Genomic DNA, 17,966 nt, shown 5'->3' with positions numbered 1-17,966 from the left:
CAGGGATCAACAGTGGGGCTCTGGTCACTTGGACCTGGAGGACATCGTTGGCTCAGACATTGGAGCTACGGTGTGCTTTGAGATCATAGATGATCACTTTTACGGCCTGTCGAGTCTGTCAAGTTTTGACGTATATGAAACGGACTGGACCTCATATTACCATGGGTTCCGCTTTCCGGTTGGTAGCTCACGCCCGCGAGACATGCAGCTGACATCAAAGAAGAAAATGTGGCGCCGTCAGCATCAAGAGGGACCAATCGACGACAGATGGAGCACTCTGAGTCTCGAGAAGGATCCAGTCGGGGGTGGACTCATGGCTGTCGAATGCCGACGGGAATATCTTGTCGGCGACTGTTCGAGCACCCGAACGAGTTACCGGACAGAACTTACCTTTTGCGGCAGCGACGACTTTGACAGTGATCAATCTGATTACGAGGATGACGGGGACGAGATGGAGCATCCATCTGGTTCTACGTCTGCAGCCGCTAAGACCACACCAAGTCGAGACCCATCGACAGTTCACCGAGGCGATGATGGGTCAACCATCCCAGCAGCCACTTTTACACACTGCTTTATACGTTCTTATCACCAATCTTGCGAAACGTTTATGGATCTCATCAACGATCCTGCTGCCAGCGAGACCATGGTACAAAGACCACAAATACGTTCAATATCCCGCTCTATTCCGGCCGGCCGTCAGCAGAGCTCTGATAGGGCCAGTGAGGTCTTCTGTTGGCCACAAAGCTTGGATACAGAGACGCGGGGTTCATCTCTCGAAGCTCTGGACAATATTCTCAACCCGAGGGGTAAACAATTCCACGGTCCAATTTCGGGGGCGATGGACGATCGGTCCATTGTCTACGCTGTCGGCCAGCCCAGTCACCACAGCACACGGCCTCTTGTCTTCATCTCTTTTGACCCCTCTATTAAGCTTCGTGGGCTCACTTGCTGGCCTGGCGGTCCTGTTGGACCGCCCCTAGATCTGCAGAAGCCACGATCTTGTGAGGCCAGCTCAATGGGATGCTATCCAACCCCGCAGTCGATGCCAGCCGCAGCACCGACATCTCGAAATGCATCTTTTAGCGAGGGATGCATGTCAGACAAGAAAGAGACCGCGTGGGGTAGCATAACCCCGGCCATGTACTCGGACAGCCTGCGAAATATCGGAACACCTACTGGCTTCAATTTTGCATATTGCGGCGATCATTGACATCCTTACCGGCGCTGCTGATCAGACAGCCGATACTTGCATCTCGACTGACCGGTCTAGACACTTCAACGTTGTTTTCACGTGGTTGAATCTCACCATATCGACATCGAAACGGCTACCAAGGCGGTGATCATTGACCGCTGCGAGGTACTTTATCTACGTCCTACAGACACAGGGCACAGACGAAGGTGCCATCGATGGACATGGGTTGGGCTTGGACTTAGGCTTGGGCTTCTGCAGAATCTCCTCAACTGCTGCAGGTAGCCCAGCTCAGCGTGACCTGGGCACGTCGCTTTGCACTTTAGTTTCGCGACAGGGGGTTCAGTTGCCTTGTTTTTCAAGCTGTGCGGCTCGTCCCCGCCTGGGAGCCCATGGTTCGCACGATAGCTTCGCCTCACCTTAGTCTGTGAGCTACTGTCCTACCCCGGCCAGAGGAAGGGGCTGGTTACATTAAGCGAGCAACCGAGTGAAGGGGCCCAGCATGGCAGCATAGGTACCTATTATATCAAGCTCTGCCTTATTATTCCTTGACATCCCCAGTTGCAATAAGCCGCGTGGTGTATACATGTAATCAAGCTGATCTTCAGCATCGGGCTAATACGCATAGGCTGCCTTAGCAGCAAAGGGGCCATGCTTTGAGTCCCTCTCAATTGGATAGATGGAAGCCAAGCTTGCCTGCCTATCAAACCAGGGCGGCCCTGTCTCTGGATCGTTCCAGAGAGATGCACTTCATGGCCACGAGCGCCAGCCTGCCTTGATACGGAGGGGCTTGCAGTAGAGACATGCCTCCCCGTAGCCTGCTTGCCGTGGAACATCGTTTGTTTGATGTTGAGCGAAGGCAGGTGATTTATCACACACAAGATGTGACCAAAAGAAGCCGGGGCTGCAGAGACATGCATGTTACATGTCGAGAAGTCGTCGCAAGTCGGACAAGGGGACTGGCGGGGGGTTCGATTTTGAACTTGAGGCTGCATGCATTTACAGACAAATGTTTGCCATTGATAAGACGATCTGCAGATGGGAGCATTGGAACTTGGAAACACTGCAGAGTCTGGGATTGAAGCTTGTTCTTCTGTCGTGCAACTGTATCCCCCACCTCATAGTCTCCCACACCGGGCACCGGAAAGACAGTCCGGTAGCCACGAAGACAGCTCACAACACCAATCAGCCAATTTGTCCCTGGAATAGAAACATTTAGTCATGATTTTTGGGAAACAAAAAGCGAGATCGGTGATCAATAAACGAAGTGTAAAAAAAGTAGGTGTGATCAGAAGCCCATGCCCACCCTTGCAGCAATGTCCTTTTGCCTGCCTGTTGCTGTGCCTCCTTACACCCAACAGCCTCATGCAGATGAGGCTCTTGTCTTTGTGTCACACGCCCTTCGCAAGACTCCACCCGGAACTTTGCCCGAGGGAAAGCTTTGCTTGACTCCCCTACTTCACATTTCTCCTCCCCTGTTGTCCTGCTCTGTGTTTTCCGGCTCGAAATGACAAGCAGTCCCTTCTGCGTACGCCAAAGACCCCAAATGCAAGTTGTTTCGCGCTCCCTTTAATGTCCTCGCAGTCGTTCATTAGGCGCCTTTTCTGGCGCATGTATTCGGGCGAAAAATCAAAGAATCTCGTTCATTGTGAGTGATGGCGAAAGTCTGATTAACTGTTCAACTTCACATAGTTGCCTGCAAATCCAGCTATTAGCCAACGGTTGCACCACCATTAAGATTTGTGTAAGTAGAAGAAACCTACCAGGGAACTGGCCGCTCTTGCCATTTAGTTTTCCAGTCCACCATTCGTTCTCATTCTTCGTGCGGCTGACAATCTCGATGATGTCGCCAGCTCGGAAGCTCAGGTCACCTTCTGCTTGTGCGGCATAGTCGTAGAGGGCGGTGACAGTCTCGGCGGTAGGAGCACCGCTGAGTCGGCTAGGCTTAGGCTTGGGTGGTGGAGGCTTCGCCTTCGACTTTGCGGCGGCGATGGCGGCGAGTCCAGGGCTAACAGTTCCTCCGTTGGTCGCAGGAGGCGAGTAGGGAGGAGGTGGGTTGGCTTCGCTGGCTTCTGCCTGCTTGCTGTATCCGCCATACTTGGATGTTGTTGTTGTAGACGCAGCAGATGACGAGGGCCCGGCGGTAAGGAGCGCTTGAGGCTTGCCGCCTTCGAGCGTAGGACGGGTACCGTACTTTACCGGAGGACGCTTCTGGCCGGTTGTCTTGAACTTTACGATGGACAGCTTCTCGGCTTGCTCTTGGATGTCGCCGCGCTTCTTGTGGAATGCTTCTAATACGTCGAGGGTAAGGTCGAAGTAACCAATGTCGCAGTGCTGCATCTTCTCGTGCAGTGTATAGAAAATGTTGAGTTGCATGTAATAGAAGGACTGGAAGAGAGGACGGATGAACTCTTGCTCAAGCTCAAAGAGGCGAGGCAGTTCTTCCTTGAGGAGGTCGTTGAAGTAGTTGAACTCTTGGGTGGCCTGCTCAACGTCGTTCTCGGCCTTCCACAGCGCCTTCTCGTCCTTGGCGGTCCGATCTTTCTTGTCCTGCAGCTTTTTCAGGGTCTGGCGGTGGCGGTCGTAATCGAGCTTCTTGTGTTCGCGCTTCAATGCCGTCTTACGAATAACCTTGACAACATCGAGCAGTTCGTTCGCGGGACGGATTACTCTGCTCTCAATCATCTCGAGCTCGGGCGCAAGGGTCTCCTGTAGGTCTTTGACAATGGCCTCGTACTCCTCGCAGGCGCGGATGCCGTCGGGGTTACCCTGGACCTCGATACTCATGGGATCGGACATGCGACCGGATATGGGCTTGTAGAGCTCGCTCATAGCCTTGCTGAACTCGATCTGATGGCTGAGCATGCCGTTGATGGCCTCGAAGTATTTCTTGGATTCATCGTGTAATCGCTTGGTTTCGGTTTCGAGCTCCTGGAAGCGGCGCTCGGAGTCGATGTAGACGGCATCCTTTGTGTGTTCGCCAATATTGAAGCGGGCCTTGAATTGTTGCGGCGCCTATCGCGAAAGACCCAGCAAGGTCAACAGTCAGCGTGGATAGAGTAGAGGAGACGGGTGGCTCGTCGCGTAACGTAGCGGAAGAGACGGAAAGACCCCTCATTTGGTGGAAACGAAACACACGTACCCGAATGACGCTTTTCTGGAAGCCCCGGAAGCTCATGGCGGGGTGGAATTGTGGTGGTGATGTATGGGATTAGGAAGGAGGAAAGTTGTGCCAATGAGGAGCAACAGCGGAGGAATCGTGGGATAAGGTTATGACGAGGGTGTTCGCTGTCTGAGGGTATTCCACGTCCAACCTTATGAGGAGTGGGCTTTCGCAACCTGATTGTCGCTGGTGACGACGTAGGCGTGGCTGTGTCAGTCAGCTACCGCGCTTGGCTGTGGCGCATAGGGTGCCCTGATGCCGATTGCCAGGAGCTAAGACGCTGACTGGAGCGCTGGAGCGCTGGGGGGACAGCTTTGGCGGGTGCCTTGACTGGAGCAGGTACCTTAGGACAGGTTTCGGGCGCAAGACGGTCGTGGTGAAGTTTGGTGGTGATGACGCTAGGAAAACGCTTGTAGATCCCAAGGTAGGAGGGAGGGAGCGAAGCAGAAGAAAGAAAGAGAATTTGAGAATTAAGGTACACCTATCCGAAGCATACAAAGCAGGAAATTGTGCAATGCGAAGTGAAAAAGCCAAGTGGGATACACCGGGACTCGAGTAAGTGGTTGACGCAGCCCAGTACTTTACTGCTATTACCGTGGGCGCCTTACCGGACGGGATGGATGGGCTGGGTACCTTACCGCCGCATCATCACTGGGTACTTGAGGTACGGAAGTGCTCTCTCGCGGTCGGGTTGGTCGCAGCGAAAGCGGTGGACGGGGAAAGAAAAGCGACCCCGAGAACGCGTTTCCACGTCCAAAGAGACCCCAGGACCCCGGTCCCCAGCACCAGCACAGTTTGTTCGGCTCAGCTCGTCCTGGGAGGCCTGTCACTGCACATTAGGTTTAGGTAATCGTGCTCATCTCGTAGGGCAGTGTGCGGGTACTTCGCCGGCCGTCTTGCCGTCCGGAGTTGTGCAAAAAAACCCCTCCATCATCTCAGCTTACCTACGAGAAGGGGGCCCTTCGGCCGACACCGACCACTACAGCCGGTAGCGCACTGCGTAGTAATTGAAACCACGAATGGGGGCGAGAAGAAAGGCTGTGCGTCATGATTTGGTGGGGCCCGGCCAATCACGGCACCGATTTTGACCTTATCACCGAGCCGAAATTCACCACCTCCTCCGCTTCTCGATCCGCTACTTGACTTTTTTCCTTCTCCCTCCTCTTCCTCGAAGGTCGCTACTCTGTTCTTCCCTACGCCATCTCCATCCAAACACATCATGGCTAGTATCACAACAAACGCCTTGAGGCAGGCAGGTCGCCTCTGCAGGCACTCAACATTTTCCGCGACTCCTTCGCGAGGCCTTTCCTCATTATCAAGGGTGGCGACAGCCCCGGCTCAGAGATTATCTCAGCAGCGCAGATATGTTTCGGAAACGAAGCGTGATAATGCGCAGGTTAACGTCGAAACCGCCATCAAACTCGACAAGAAGGACTTCATCGATGTCGTCCCTCAGTCACCAGATGCCTCAAACGTCATGGTAAGCCCCATGGCGGAGGTCCTGAAGCAGGTCACCACCATGGAGGAGGGCCAGCGGCCCATCTACCTCGACATGCAGGCGACAACCCCCGTCGACCCCCGCGTCCTCGACGCAATGCTCCCCTACTACACCGGCATCTACGGAAACCCCCACTCGAGGACACATGCGTACGGCTGGGAGAGTGAGGAGGCTGTCGAGACTGCTCGGTCGCACATTGCCAAGCTCATCGGCGCTGACTCGAAGGAGATCATTTTCACCAGCGGCGCAACCGAGAGCAACAACATGAGCATCAAGGGTGTCGCTAGGTTCTTTGGCAGGTCTGGAAAGAAGAAGCATATCGTTACGACCCAGACCGAGCACAAGTGCGTCCTCGACAGCTGCAGGCATCTCCAGGACGAAGGTTTCGAGGTCACATATCTGCCTGTCAAGAGCTCCGGCTTGATTGACATGGAAGAGCTCAAGGCAGCCATCCGCCCCGACACTGCCGTTGTCAGTATCATGGCGGTCAACAACGAGATTGGTGTTATCCAACCTCTCGAGCAGATTGGAAAACTCTGCCGGGAGAGGAAGACATTTTTCCACACCGACGCAGCGCAAGCCGTCGGCAAAATCCCGCTTGATGTCAATGCCATGAACATTGACTTGATGTCCATCTCATCTCACAAGATATATGGTCCCAAGGGTATTGGAGCTTGTTATGTTCGACGTCGCCCCAGAGTGAGGCTCGACCCTATCATTAGCGGTGGCGGCCAGGAGAGAGGCCTGCGAAGCGGCACTCTCGCCCCGCCTTTGATTGCCGGTTTCGGCGAGGCGTGCCGCATCGCATACGAGGAGATGGAGGTATGTTGGAAATTTCCTCTCTCAATTCCCCTACGTTTCTCCAACAGCTTGGATGATGATTCGCTTTACACATGCATGGCTTTCTGAATGTCCCGTGACAAGGACGTCCGTGTTGATTAATAGCAACCTGTCTGACCCCTCACCCATTTACCACCATTTTGTCTGTCGAAGATTTGGGAGTAGCATTGGCTGACAATTTCAACAGTACGATTCGAAGCGCATCAAGTACCTCTCCGACCGACTTCTCAACGGCCTCCTGGCTTTGGAGCATACGTCTCAGAATGGTGACCCTGAGCACTTCTACCCTGGATGTGTCAATGTCTCCTTTGCGTATGTTGAGGGCGAGTCTCTGCTCATGGCCCTGAAGGACATCGCTCTTTCCTCCGGCAGTGCTTGCACGTCTGCCTCCCTCGAGCCCAGTTACGTTCTTCGTGCATTGGGCAACAGCGACGAGAGTGCCCACAGCAGTATCAGGTTCGGTATTGGTCGCTTTACGACCGAGCAAGAGATCGACTACGTGCTGAAGGCCGTGAAGGAGAGGGTGGACTTCCTTCGTGAGCTCAGCCCTTTGTGGGAGCTGGTTCAGGAGGGTGTTGACCTCAACACTATTCAATGGAGTCAGCACTGAGGAATGACTTATGCTTCAACGAACATTACGCAACTAATCCTATCATCCTCCACAGTCTGGGTTAAACAGACCTGCAGAAAATTGGCGCAGGCGCATTGCCCACGCCGCATCCCTCCTACCTGGGTTGCCTGTATTAAAACACATATTTGAGATACCTACCTTAACAGCCGGCCTTTTGTTCTTGTGCTCAGGGATAATGGAGTTGGAATCGGGGCGAACGAGGAAAGTCAGAGTTTGGCTGGCGTCTACGGGCCGGTTGATTTCAACATGAGGATACTTGGGCCGTTGATGATCTGGCGTGTACACTACCATACCTACTTTACGGCACGAATGGCAAATGAGAATGCTCTCCGAGCGACGGCCAGATGTATTTTGCAGTCGAACCTAGCGTGCAGTGCCTGGCGAATGACATGGATTGTGTGTTTGAAGAATGCACACAGCCGTGAGCTAACCAACCTGGTAAGATGCATGCCGCTGGTTCCGTCCAGATCTCTGTTCAAATTCAAGAATGCCACGAGCTCGCCGTAATCCGGGACAGTCCAAACATGGGCCGCAGGGCTCAATGCTCAGGAGTCAGGCACGCGGTCGCGCCATGCGATTACCCGATTGTCTGATTGCCTAGGATCTCGTTGCCAAGGCGGGAGCAGGAGTGCATCATCGAGCTTTCCTTCAAATGGACGCAAGTCTTGCAAGGGAAAGTCCAGGCTGGTCCTTATTACGTCTACGGTGGGCTCACATGGCCACTGCGACACATCTCAGTGTGCCGGAAGACAAGTACGAAAAGGGGTCGGGACGGGGGCAAAATGGCGTTGGTACGCGTGCGTTAGTGTGTGGTGGTGAGGTGCGACTGAAGGTTGAGGTCGCGAAATGACATCATGGGGAGGCGCGAAAGATGCAGCAGCGCCCCTCCTTACGTTCCCCCTCCACACTGGCCCCTTCCTACACACCTGCTTCTGGTAGGACCTTCTCCAATATGACATCACTTTTCGATCAGTTTGGCCAGGCAAACGCCATCGCGACTTCCAAAATCACGATGTTCACATGCTGCCTGCCCCAGAGCTGAAGAAGCTATGACCTTTCCTTGTAGATAAATACCATTTCTCTCCCCAGACTCTACTGGATCCTTGATCTCCAACTCAACACATCAACACATCTTGACAAGATCTAACCACACTCAACCTCCAAACAAACCACTTCTACCAATCCCTTCCATCCATCCAAACAACCCAACATGTCTGCCAACAACGACAACACCTCTACCCTTAAGTCCTATGTCGACTCTGCCACCGGCGCCGCCCAGAACCTGATTGGCTCCCTCACTGGCAGCACCGCCGATCAGAACAAGGGCGAGGCTAAGCAGAACAAGGCTGAGGTTGAGCACGATGCTTCTCACGCCACTGCGAAGGTTCCCGGCTTCACTGCTACTGCCTCTGGCGTGACCAAGGACGATCCTGACCGTGCCAGCGGTTCCTGGAACCAGACTGTCGGCTCCGCTAAGGAGACTGCCGGTGGCCTCGTCGGCTCTGAGGTACGATGATATCCGATCATTATTTACTGCTCCATTTGACACCTCACTAACACACTGCAGAACCTTAAGCAGCAGGGTCGCCAGCAGAACCTCGAAGGACAGCAACAAGAGGCCAAGGGCCAGCTGAACGACTACACCTCCGGCATTGGGAACCGCGTCCAGGGTACCGTTGGCGGTGCTGTTGCCGGCTTGACTGGTGACAAGGCTGGCCAGCAACACTACCAGGACATGCACGACTCTGGCAAGACTCAGCAGCGCGGTGCTGAGCACGACATTCAGAAGCAGGCGGAAGCCAAGCAGTGAGGGAGATGATTTGGCGTCGCGATTATTATAAATGACGGTTTGCGAGTTCGGGATGCGATGGAATTGATACCCCCCAAAACACGAGAGAATGAATATCTTAGTTGGCCCTGCAAGTAGTTGATGAAATAAATCGTCTACTTCAAGCTAAAATGCATTTGCTCGTGATATATTATATCTTCATTCCGCAGGATTGAAAGACTTTCCTACCAGACACCAGTCTGTTGCCGTCCGCATTAGGAAAGTGGGTTACAATGACCCTCAGCGATATCCCTGCAAGGGACACTCGATGCCACTAGCCCCCGCATGCTCTGCCCTGCAGGGCATTTTTGGAGGTTTACGTTGAAAAAATCAGTCTGTAGATAAAGTAATCCATTATTGACGACTCTCGACCGTGTGTTGAAACTGCCTCCGAACCGATCATAATCGCGGGAGAAGTCGACGGGATTCTGATTAGTTAATAGCAAGGTTTGGCCAATGTTCTGCAGCTAGCGGTGATCCAGGCAAGCTAACAGTCCCAGTGACCTCGGGTTGCAGCGCAAGTGTGGAATGGCCCAGAATATGCACCTAAGCCCGCGTCTCTGACATCGCAGTGCAGCTGGAGTCTTCGGATGGCAGACGTTGGTGCATACACGCTGTAAGGTACTTGGAACCGAAGACAGGGCAGGGCATGGACTGACTGGGCAGAACACAACCAGGCGAATGAGCTGTCCTGACAGCGCGGCCCAGATGATTCACTTTTGCTGAGAATTCTCTCTCTTCATGGCGTTTTTGACCAACAGATCGCCTGTTCACCCCGCCATCAACGCGCCGTTTGACCGCCTACATCTGCCAAATAATCTCCCCCTCTTCTACAACCCCTCATCCCTGGCAACGTCTTCCACCGCCAAACCAAATGCTGCGTTCCAGACACAAGTTCCTGCGTTCTTTCAACCTCCGCCCCGCCACTCAAAGCATTTCGACACTTCGCATGCATCTTGGTGGATGCTTACGGTTCGTTGCCCACAGAACGAAACGACAAACAGCGCAAAAAAATGCCCGCCACCACGGGCTACTGCTGGACACACGCATCCAACCCTTATCCCCTCGTCCCAGCAGGAGGGTCGGCCCCATCGGATCGGTCTCGAGCCACGTTCGGCCCACCGTGAAGCCATGCTGGATACAGAAGTCGGCCACCGTCTGTCCAGTGACAGCTGACGCTCCCTCCTGCAAGCGCAGGGGAGCGCGCCAACCGTGAGAGAGCCTACGAACGGCACCCGTCTTGGAGCGACCTCGGCGTCAGTCATTGGCTCATGCCGCCCAGTGGCTGCATGTCGCGAGAAGAGATGCAAGGGAGCCCGCACCGAAGAGGGGCAATGAGCAGCACGAAAGAGGAGGCATCATCAAACCATGCAGCATCTGGGCCTACCTGAGAGTAGGTATGTCACGCTTCCAATACCTTGCGCAAGTGCAAAGTCGTATTAGTAGTCACCGAGGATCCGTTTACAGACCCTAGCACTTGCGCACACAGCACACTTCGGAGACGGGACGTCTTCATCCACCACCCTACCACCGGCGAGCCCTTGAAGCCCTCCCTCTCCCTCCCCCGATTCCGTTTACACACTTGCATCGTCATCAAATGTTGCCTCCTCACGTCCATCACTTTCCGTGTCTTTCCCCTCCTTCCTCCAATCCATAACATCTCGCCCCGTTGGCTCTGTTGAAACCACCATAGACTGCAGTCATCAACATACTCACACCATTCTTCTGGCTGTCGCATATTCCGTCGCATCATGCTGTTGTAGTATCACCTGTTGCAATTTACACACACGCTCCGACATGGCCGAGTCAGAGGCGCGCCAGTGGACGATCGTCCTTGTCCTTACCGCTCTCCTGCTTTCCTTCATCGTCCTATCCCAGATCATGACCACATACATAACCGCCTACCGTGACGCACCCAGCGAAATCAGCTCCTTTATTGATGCTGTCGAATTTTCAGTCGAGGAGAACGAGAGCTACGATCGCGATATCGCAAAGGTACAGCGCCTTGACGACAAGCTGCGCCTCGGCCGACTGCTCCGTGAGATACAGAGAGGAGGCGACGATTTACGCGAGCAGATCAATTCCATGCTTCTCTCCGACGACACAACCACTTTGCGCACACCTGCCCGCCTTCTGTGGGCAAACAAACGCCGCGATCTCGAAGAGCGCGTGCGCAGGCTCGATCTCGTGAGGGTGCGGTTTCTCGTTGTGTACATGGGCGTTGTGGCAGAGAGGGCCAGCGCGACGGCCGAAAGACATGCGGCAACGCCGGTGACGCCGCCGCCGACAGATCCGGAGAAGTCGCCGCTGCCCTTCACACCCCCGATGATGCATCCCATGAAGGCGAGCCTGACGCGCGCCCTGACCGAGGAGATTCGCCAGAAGCCGCCGCTGAGGAGGCTGACTACCCAGGCTCTCGGCCATCACGCAGATACGCAGCCGGGCCACAAGATGGGATGGGTAGGCGTTGTCCAAGAGTTGCAAAGGAGCCCCAAGCTACACAAGCGGCGCACCTCCATTGAGCGATCGATCGAGCAAGAGCTGGCCAACTCCAGGCTGAGTCTCTGATCGGCCGGGGAGGGTTTGTCATCGACCTCGGATCATCGATGCAGACATGGGCTATCATGAAGATACGATTATCGACTTACGACTACAGGATACTATCACGACCTATGACGACGCATATGCATTCACAGCAAGCAGAACCTTGCATGGCCTTAGTACTACGCTAAGAGCAGCATCTTTTGCGGCATCAGCATGAAGCGTAGCGGCATGTTTTGCGCGGCGCCTATTTGGCTTTCGCGTTTTGTTCAAGACTCACATAAAATTTGAATGACAATCATGTGGCGGTACCGGCGCTAAGGTTTTATGAATAGGATCAAGCAGTGAGAAGACGTTGTGGTTTTTTGGTCATGTTGTCATGGAGAGTTTTACTTCACTTCACTTAGATGAGATACCCCTTTCCACAGCACTACCAGCCCCCTGTTTTCACCCGTGGACCACGGTTCACTGCAATCAGCTTAGCATTCTCTTCAGGTCAATCCATCAAAGAACTTTCTTGACCTTAGACGTACCTCATTTTCAACCAGACCGGTGAAAGTCGATGAATTAGTGACTAGGCAGCTCGACATCATCGGGGCCTGTGCTGTTCCTCTCGCCAACTGTCCCCTGCGTTAGCCAGACTCAGAGTAATCAGTAAAGGATAAAAGAGCACTCACCATCGAGAGCCACCAAGAAGCGGCTCACGCAGTTGTAGCACGCAACCTGTGATTCTCATCAGCATCCGTCCAGGCCTCTGTCCCGAAGCAAACTCACCGTCGTAGTAATCTCGACAACCTCCCTCTCATTGAAAAGGCCCTTGAGCACCGCAAAGGTCTCGTCCTTGACCCTCACGTTTCTCGTCATCTCATCGGCGTAGACCAACACGGCCCACTGCTGCTCACTCAGGACCTCGGGCCTCGCGCTCAGCTCCAAGGGCGCCTCTGTCTTGATGGCGTCCATGCCGGCAGTAGGAACGCCGGCCTTGACGGCGAGGGGCGCGTGGTGGCCCCATTCGTACCAGGCCTTGTTGACGACGGCGACGCGGGAGATGGCGAGCTCGCGCACGTCGGCGCCGATGGTGGTCTGGGTGCGGACGGCGCCGAGGAAGGAGTTCCAGCCGTCGGCGACAGGAGGGGCGTGCAGGAGGGTGAGGTCGAGGGCTTGGAGGGGCCGGGGGGCGCGGCGGGCTTCGATGCGGGATACGATGGCCGCGTCCTCGGGGGTGGTGGTAGGGGGAGGGTTGGGAACGTAAGGGAGACGCATTTTGAGGGGTGCTTGGGTTTTGAATGGGGCTTTGGCTGTGAGACTACCGGTTATCCGCGGACGTGATATGTTTGTGATTCGCCAGAATCTTGTCGATTGCATGAAATTGTCTCTCTATTGAAAGGACGGATGAAGCTGCACAAAAAGACTTGAGAGTTGAAGTTCATGAGCTTAAATGTTCGGAGGCGGGGTTGTAGTCTGGGTGTAAGTCCCGTCTCCACATCCCGAAAATCGGGCGGGCCGACGAGCTTTCTTCCCCTCACACTCCGGTTGAATGCTGTCCCGGGCGGTGTCGGTTGGTGCCGGTGCCGGTGCCGGTGGAGTATTCAAGAGTTTGTGGAGAGCACGCGATTGAACATTTCGTCGGACGGGCATGTTTGCGAAGGCCAAATGTCATCACCATGCCGAAGTGTTGTGTTGTTCGTCGAACACTGGGAATTTTGCCGCCTATGGATACACTGTACGCTCTCCCACTGGCGATTCGATCGGCAAGGACCCCAAAATGTTACGATTGGCTGGGATTGGTCTAAAACGGTATGGTATTCTACCTAAGCGGAAGTAACTAACTAGCGGTGCGAGAGGCAAATCGACTTATTGTAGTTATCTGCCTAAATCTTGGTGCTCGGGAGGTAAATTAGAAAGAGCCCGCTGTCCTGTTTAGTCCTGTGGACATCATTTGATGCAAAGGGTGGTTTTTAACTTCGTAACTGCAACTGTCTAAGCAACAATAGCTACTTAGTAAGCGTTGCTGGAGCTGCCGGCCCGTGGTCAACCTGCTGCACCTGCTTCTTAACCAGGTACCTTACCCTAGCTCTTTAGCACGTTTGGGGCGAGCTATCCCCGAGCAAGCAGCACCGCCCATCGAACTCTACCTACCTTACCTACCCCAGCAATTCATGGCACCTGGAGCCTGCTGCGACACGGTCACGTCACGTGTGGGCATCTGCTAGCGACCCACTTTAGTTCTTGGACCTGGCTCCCATTTACGCGTGGATTTTTACTCGCGTCGACCCGGCAGCGAACCTCTCCGATTCCAACCCCCTTCTCTCTGCTTCAACATCCGTCACTCGATCAGGCAGCGACGATGGGGGACATCAAAATCGACAGCAAGGCATTCCACGACCGCCTCTCGCGCTTCACCGGCGCTTGGAAGAATGACCTGCGCACCAAGGATGGCGTCTTCAATGGCGCCTCGTCCATCATTGTCATGATGGGCAAGGTGGAGGAAGTCCCCGAGCTGCACAAGAACAACGCCATGCATGTGAGTTGCCTGCCTCCCTTCCTGCCATCAAAAGCGGCAACCGCGATCGCGATGCAATTCGCAGAGTTGCGCTCACATTGCGAAAATGAGACAGTTGGCTGACTTTTTTTTTTCGTTCGCGACAGTTCTGGTTGCTTGGCTACGAATTCCCCACGACGATGATGCTGTTGACGGTCGACTCGATCTACATCCTGACTACCGCCAAGAAAGGTGAGGATGCGCTTCATCGAACTTATGCGCTTGCGACGAGCTACGACTAACCTCTTGTTTAGCGAAGCACCTTGACCAGCTGAAGGGCGGCCGGTTTCCCCTCGAAGTCCTTGTACGAGGCAAGGACGCAGCCGAGAACGAGAAATTGTTCGTCAAGCTGGCAGACGCCATCAAGTCGGCAGGCGTGAGTCATTCTTCATATGCGTGTTGCATTGGTTTCCGCTGACAATCTCCCCACAGAACAAAGTTGGCACCATCGCCAGAGATACCTCCAAAGGGCCTTTCGTCGAGGAGTGGAAAAAGGTCTTCGCCGACCAATGCAAGGATGTCGAGGAAGTTGACATCTCCCAAGCCCTCTCTCAGCACGCCTTTTCGATCAAGGACGAGACCGAACTGCGAGCCATGCGAACCGCGTCCAAGGCATGCGTTGCCTTGATGACCCCCTTTTTCCTTGAGGAAATGTCGGACATTCTCGATAAGGAAAAGAAGGTCAAGCACAGCGCGCTGGCTGATAAGGTTGATAAGAAGCTGGACGATACCAAATTTTGGAAGACCGTCGAGCTGCCCAACAAGAGCAAGCTTCCCACAGATCTGGATCCTGCTCAGCTGGACTGGGTTCTGGGCCCTCTGGTCCAGAGTGGTGGCAAGTACGATCTCAAGATGAACTCGGAGAGCAACGACGACGTCCTGCACCCGGGAACCATCGTCGCAGCTATGGGCTTGCGCTACAAGTCGTACTGTTCTGCTATTGCTCGCACATACCTTGTGGATCCGAACAAGTCGCAGGAGAGCAACTACAAACTCCTCTACAACATTCACAACATGATTCTGAAGGAGGTCCGCGACGGCGTTGTCATCAAGGACGTCTACAGCAAGGCCATGAGCATGATCAAGGCCAAGAAGCCAGACCTGGAGAAGCACTTCCTGAAGAACGTTGGTTGGGGCGTCGGCTTGGAGAATCGCGACCCTACTCTGATCCTTAATGCCAAGAACTCCCGAGCCCTGAAGGACGGTATGACGCTCGTCATCACAACCGGATTCAGCGACATCGAGAACCCTCAACCGCAGGACAAGAACAGCAAGATCTATTCGCTTGTTATCACCGACACGATCCGTGTTACGTCCAGCGATGCCGTTGTCTTCACCGGCGAGACCCCGATCGACGCCGACTCGAATTCCTTTTTCTTCAAGGATGAGGAAGAGGCTCAACCGACGCCGAAGAAGGAAAAGAAGGACTCCCGTGTTGGTGCTGTTGCTACTAAAAACATCACTTCTACAAGGTTGAGATCCGAGAGATCCACCCAGGTCGACGAGGATGCCGAGAAGAAGCGTCGCGAGCATCAGAAGGAGTTAGCTTCCAAGAAGCAGAAGGAGGGTCTTGCTCGGTTCTCAGAGTCAACCAGCGACAAGAACGGTACGGAAGTCAAGAAGTTCAAGCGCTTCGATTCGTACAAACGCGACAACCAATTCCCTCCCAAGGTCCGCGAACTGCAGATTGTGGTTGATGCGAGAAATGACACCGTCGTTCTGCCTGTCATGGGCAGACCTGTGCCTTTCCACATTAACACGATCAAGAACGCCAGCAAGAGCGACGAAGGCGAATGGTCATTTTTGCGTGTCAACTTCTTGTCTCCAGGCCAGGGAGTCGGACGCAAGGACGACCAGCCCTTCGAGGACGCCTCTGCGCACTTCGTTAGAAGCTTGACGTTTAGGTCAACGGATGGCGACCGCTACCAAGAAATCGCGACTCAAATCTCCAACATGAAGCGAGACGTGAACAAGAAGGAGCAGGAGAAGAAGGAACTAGAGGACGTTGTCGAGCAGGACAAGCTCGTCGAAATAAGAAGTAAGTTGAAGTCGATACTGCCTTACAAGAGCATGCTAACGTGTTGCGCAAGACCGTCGCCCGGCCGTGCTTGATAACGTCTTCATTCGCCCGGCGATGGAGGGCAAGAGAGTTCCTGGCAAGGTAGAGATACACCAGAATGGTATCCGCTACCAATCGCCATTGAGCACACAACAGCGAGTCGACATTCTCTTCTCCAACGTCCGCCACCTCTTCTTCCAGCCATGCCAACATGAGTTGATCGTCATTATCCACATTCACTTGAAGGATCCTATCATGGTCGCCAACAAGAAGAAGACAAAGGATGTCCAGTTTTACCGCGAGGCAACGGATATTCAATTCGACGAGACGGGCAACCGCAAGAGGAAGTACAGATACGGTGATGAGGATGAATTCGAACAAGAACAAGAAGAGCGCCGCCGCCGCGCTGAACTTGATCGTCTGTTCCAAGGCTTCGCCCAAAAGATCGCCGAGGCTGGCAAGAACGAAGGTATCGAGGTTGATGTGCCCATCAGAGAACTTGGTTTCCACGGTGTGCCATTCCGAAGCAATGTCTTCATCCAACCCACGACCGAGTGCTTGATCCAAGTCGTCGAGCCGCCATTCATGGTCGTCACTCTGGATGATATTGAAGTCGCCCACTTGGAACGTGTCCAATTCGGCCTCAAGAACTTTGATCTTGTATTTGTCTTCAAGGACTTCACCCGCGCGCCATACCATGTCAACACAATTCCAGTCGAGTTCCTGGACCATGTTAAGGAATTCTTGGATTCGTCAGACATTGCTTACTCGGAGGGTCCTCTCAACCTGAACTGGCCGACCATCATGAAGACGGTCACAGCCGACACTCACCAGTTCTTCATTGATGGCGGATGGTCTTTCCTGCAGGCTGAGTCTGACGACGAGGGCGGCGAAGAAGAAGAGGAGGAGAGCAACTTCGAAATCGACGACGATGAGCTCGATGAGGCGTCCGAGTCTAGTGAAGAGGACTCCGATTTCGGCTCTAACGTGTCGGATGAGGATGACGAGGGCGACATGAGCGATGAAGACGAAGGCGAGGACTGGGATGAGCTTGAGGCCAAGGCCAAGAAGCGCGATCGCGAGAGCAACCTCGACGACGACGAGAGTCGCGGCCGCAAGAAGAGGAAGCACTAAGCGTAGTATCTTGATCATGCGGCGTGATATCAACGATGGCAGACCGCAGATACAGACGATAGTGGTCTTTCCATCTCAGCAGTGTTTTTATTATCCATCAGTGTATCAAAATTGTGTCGGCGTATTGGGTCGCGAAGAGAGGGCTTTTGGTGAGGACGGGTCCGCCGCCTGAGAGCTTCAGGGCGTCGGGGCAGATAGCTTTCTTATTAATCTAGGATTCGTGAAACATCTTTCCGTTCTACTGTTTGCCCCCCGGGGCTGAGATGATTGATGTGAAAATAGTGGCCTGGACCTGTTTATGGGCGGGCCATGTGAACCTGCCAGCCGCGTTTTTCTCAGCTGTCATACAACAAGCTCTCTCACTCGATCAAACTGACGCCCAAAGCAATGGTTTAAATATGATCGAATTGCTAATCTAAGCTCAATTCCTTCCAAACTCCAAATTCCCTATGGTAGGCTAAAGACGGTCGGTTTTAGGGTTGTCTACCTCGCCTTCAGTGCAGAACAAAGCAGGGCCCCCTTCCGAATAACCCAGCCCGAA

General features: G+C 54.0%; 6 protein-coding genes across 6 annotated transcripts; 4 read left to right on the top strand and 2 right to left on the bottom strand.

Moving 5' to 3' along the window:
* Positions 1 to 2,859: 2,859 nt before the first annotated feature.
* COL26b_000481 (uncharacterized protein) lies at positions 2,860 to 4,367 on the bottom strand (the record flags this gene model as incomplete). The annotated part of the gene is made up of 3 exons (XM_053173449.1): positions 2,860 to 2,885; positions 2,953 to 4,204; positions 4,332 to 4,367. 3 exons carry the CDS (start codon positions 4,365 to 4,367, stop codon positions 2,860 to 2,862), a joined length of 1,314 nt encoding a protein of 437 aa, XP_053042497.1.
* Positions 4,368 to 5,571: 1,204 nt separating this feature from the next.
* On the top strand, positions 5,572 to 7,300 carry COL26b_000480 (uncharacterized protein; the record flags this gene model as incomplete). The annotated part of the gene is made up of 2 exons (XM_053173448.1): positions 5,572 to 6,672; positions 6,878 to 7,300. 2 exons carry the CDS (start codon positions 5,572 to 5,574, stop codon positions 7,298 to 7,300), a joined length of 1,524 nt encoding a protein of 507 aa, XP_053042496.1.
* Positions 7,301 to 8,531: 1,231 nt separating this feature from the next.
* Positions 8,532 to 9,131, top strand: COL26b_000479 (uncharacterized protein; the record flags this gene model as incomplete). The annotated part of the gene is made up of 2 exons (XM_053173447.1): positions 8,532 to 8,828; positions 8,889 to 9,131. 2 exons carry the CDS (start codon positions 8,532 to 8,534, stop codon positions 9,129 to 9,131), a joined length of 540 nt encoding a protein of 179 aa, XP_053042495.1.
* A 1,815-nt stretch (positions 9,132 to 10,946) lies between these two features.
* COL26b_000478 (uncharacterized protein) lies at positions 10,947 to 11,717 on the top strand (the record flags this gene model as incomplete). The annotated part of the gene is made up of 1 exon (XM_053173446.1): positions 10,947 to 11,717. The coding sequence occupies one exon, from the start codon at positions 10,947 to 10,949 to the stop codon at positions 11,715 to 11,717; it is 771 nt and encodes a 256-aa protein (XP_053042494.1).
* A 540-nt stretch (positions 11,718 to 12,257) lies between these two features.
* On the bottom strand, positions 12,258 to 12,953 carry COL26b_000477 (uncharacterized protein; the record flags this gene model as incomplete). Its single annotated transcript, XM_053173445.1, has 3 exons — positions 12,258 to 12,310; positions 12,368 to 12,413; positions 12,465 to 12,953. The coding sequence occupies 3 exons, from the start codon at positions 12,951 to 12,953 to the stop codon at positions 12,258 to 12,260; spliced, it is 588 nt and encodes a 195-aa protein (XP_053042493.1).
* A 1,084-nt stretch (positions 12,954 to 14,037) lies between these two features.
* On the top strand, positions 14,038 to 17,425 carry SPT16 (FACT complex subunit spt16; the record flags this gene model as incomplete). The annotated part of the gene is made up of 5 exons (XM_053173444.1): positions 14,038 to 14,214; positions 14,340 to 14,424; positions 14,487 to 14,608; positions 14,665 to 16,270; positions 16,323 to 17,425. 5 exons carry the CDS (start codon positions 14,038 to 14,040, stop codon positions 17,423 to 17,425), a joined length of 3,093 nt encoding a protein of 1,030 aa, XP_053042492.1.
* Between the last annotated feature and the right edge of the window lie 541 nt (positions 17,426 to 17,966).

Source organism: Colletotrichum chrysophilum (genome assembly GCF_026319265.1).
Source record: "Colletotrichum chrysophilum strain AFK26 chromosome Unknown scaffold_2, whole genome shotgun sequence".
Classification (NCBI taxonomy): domain Eukaryota; kingdom Fungi; phylum Ascomycota; class Sordariomycetes; order Glomerellales; family Glomerellaceae; genus Colletotrichum; species Colletotrichum chrysophilum.
This window is presented reverse-complemented; position numbering and strand designations above follow the sequence as displayed.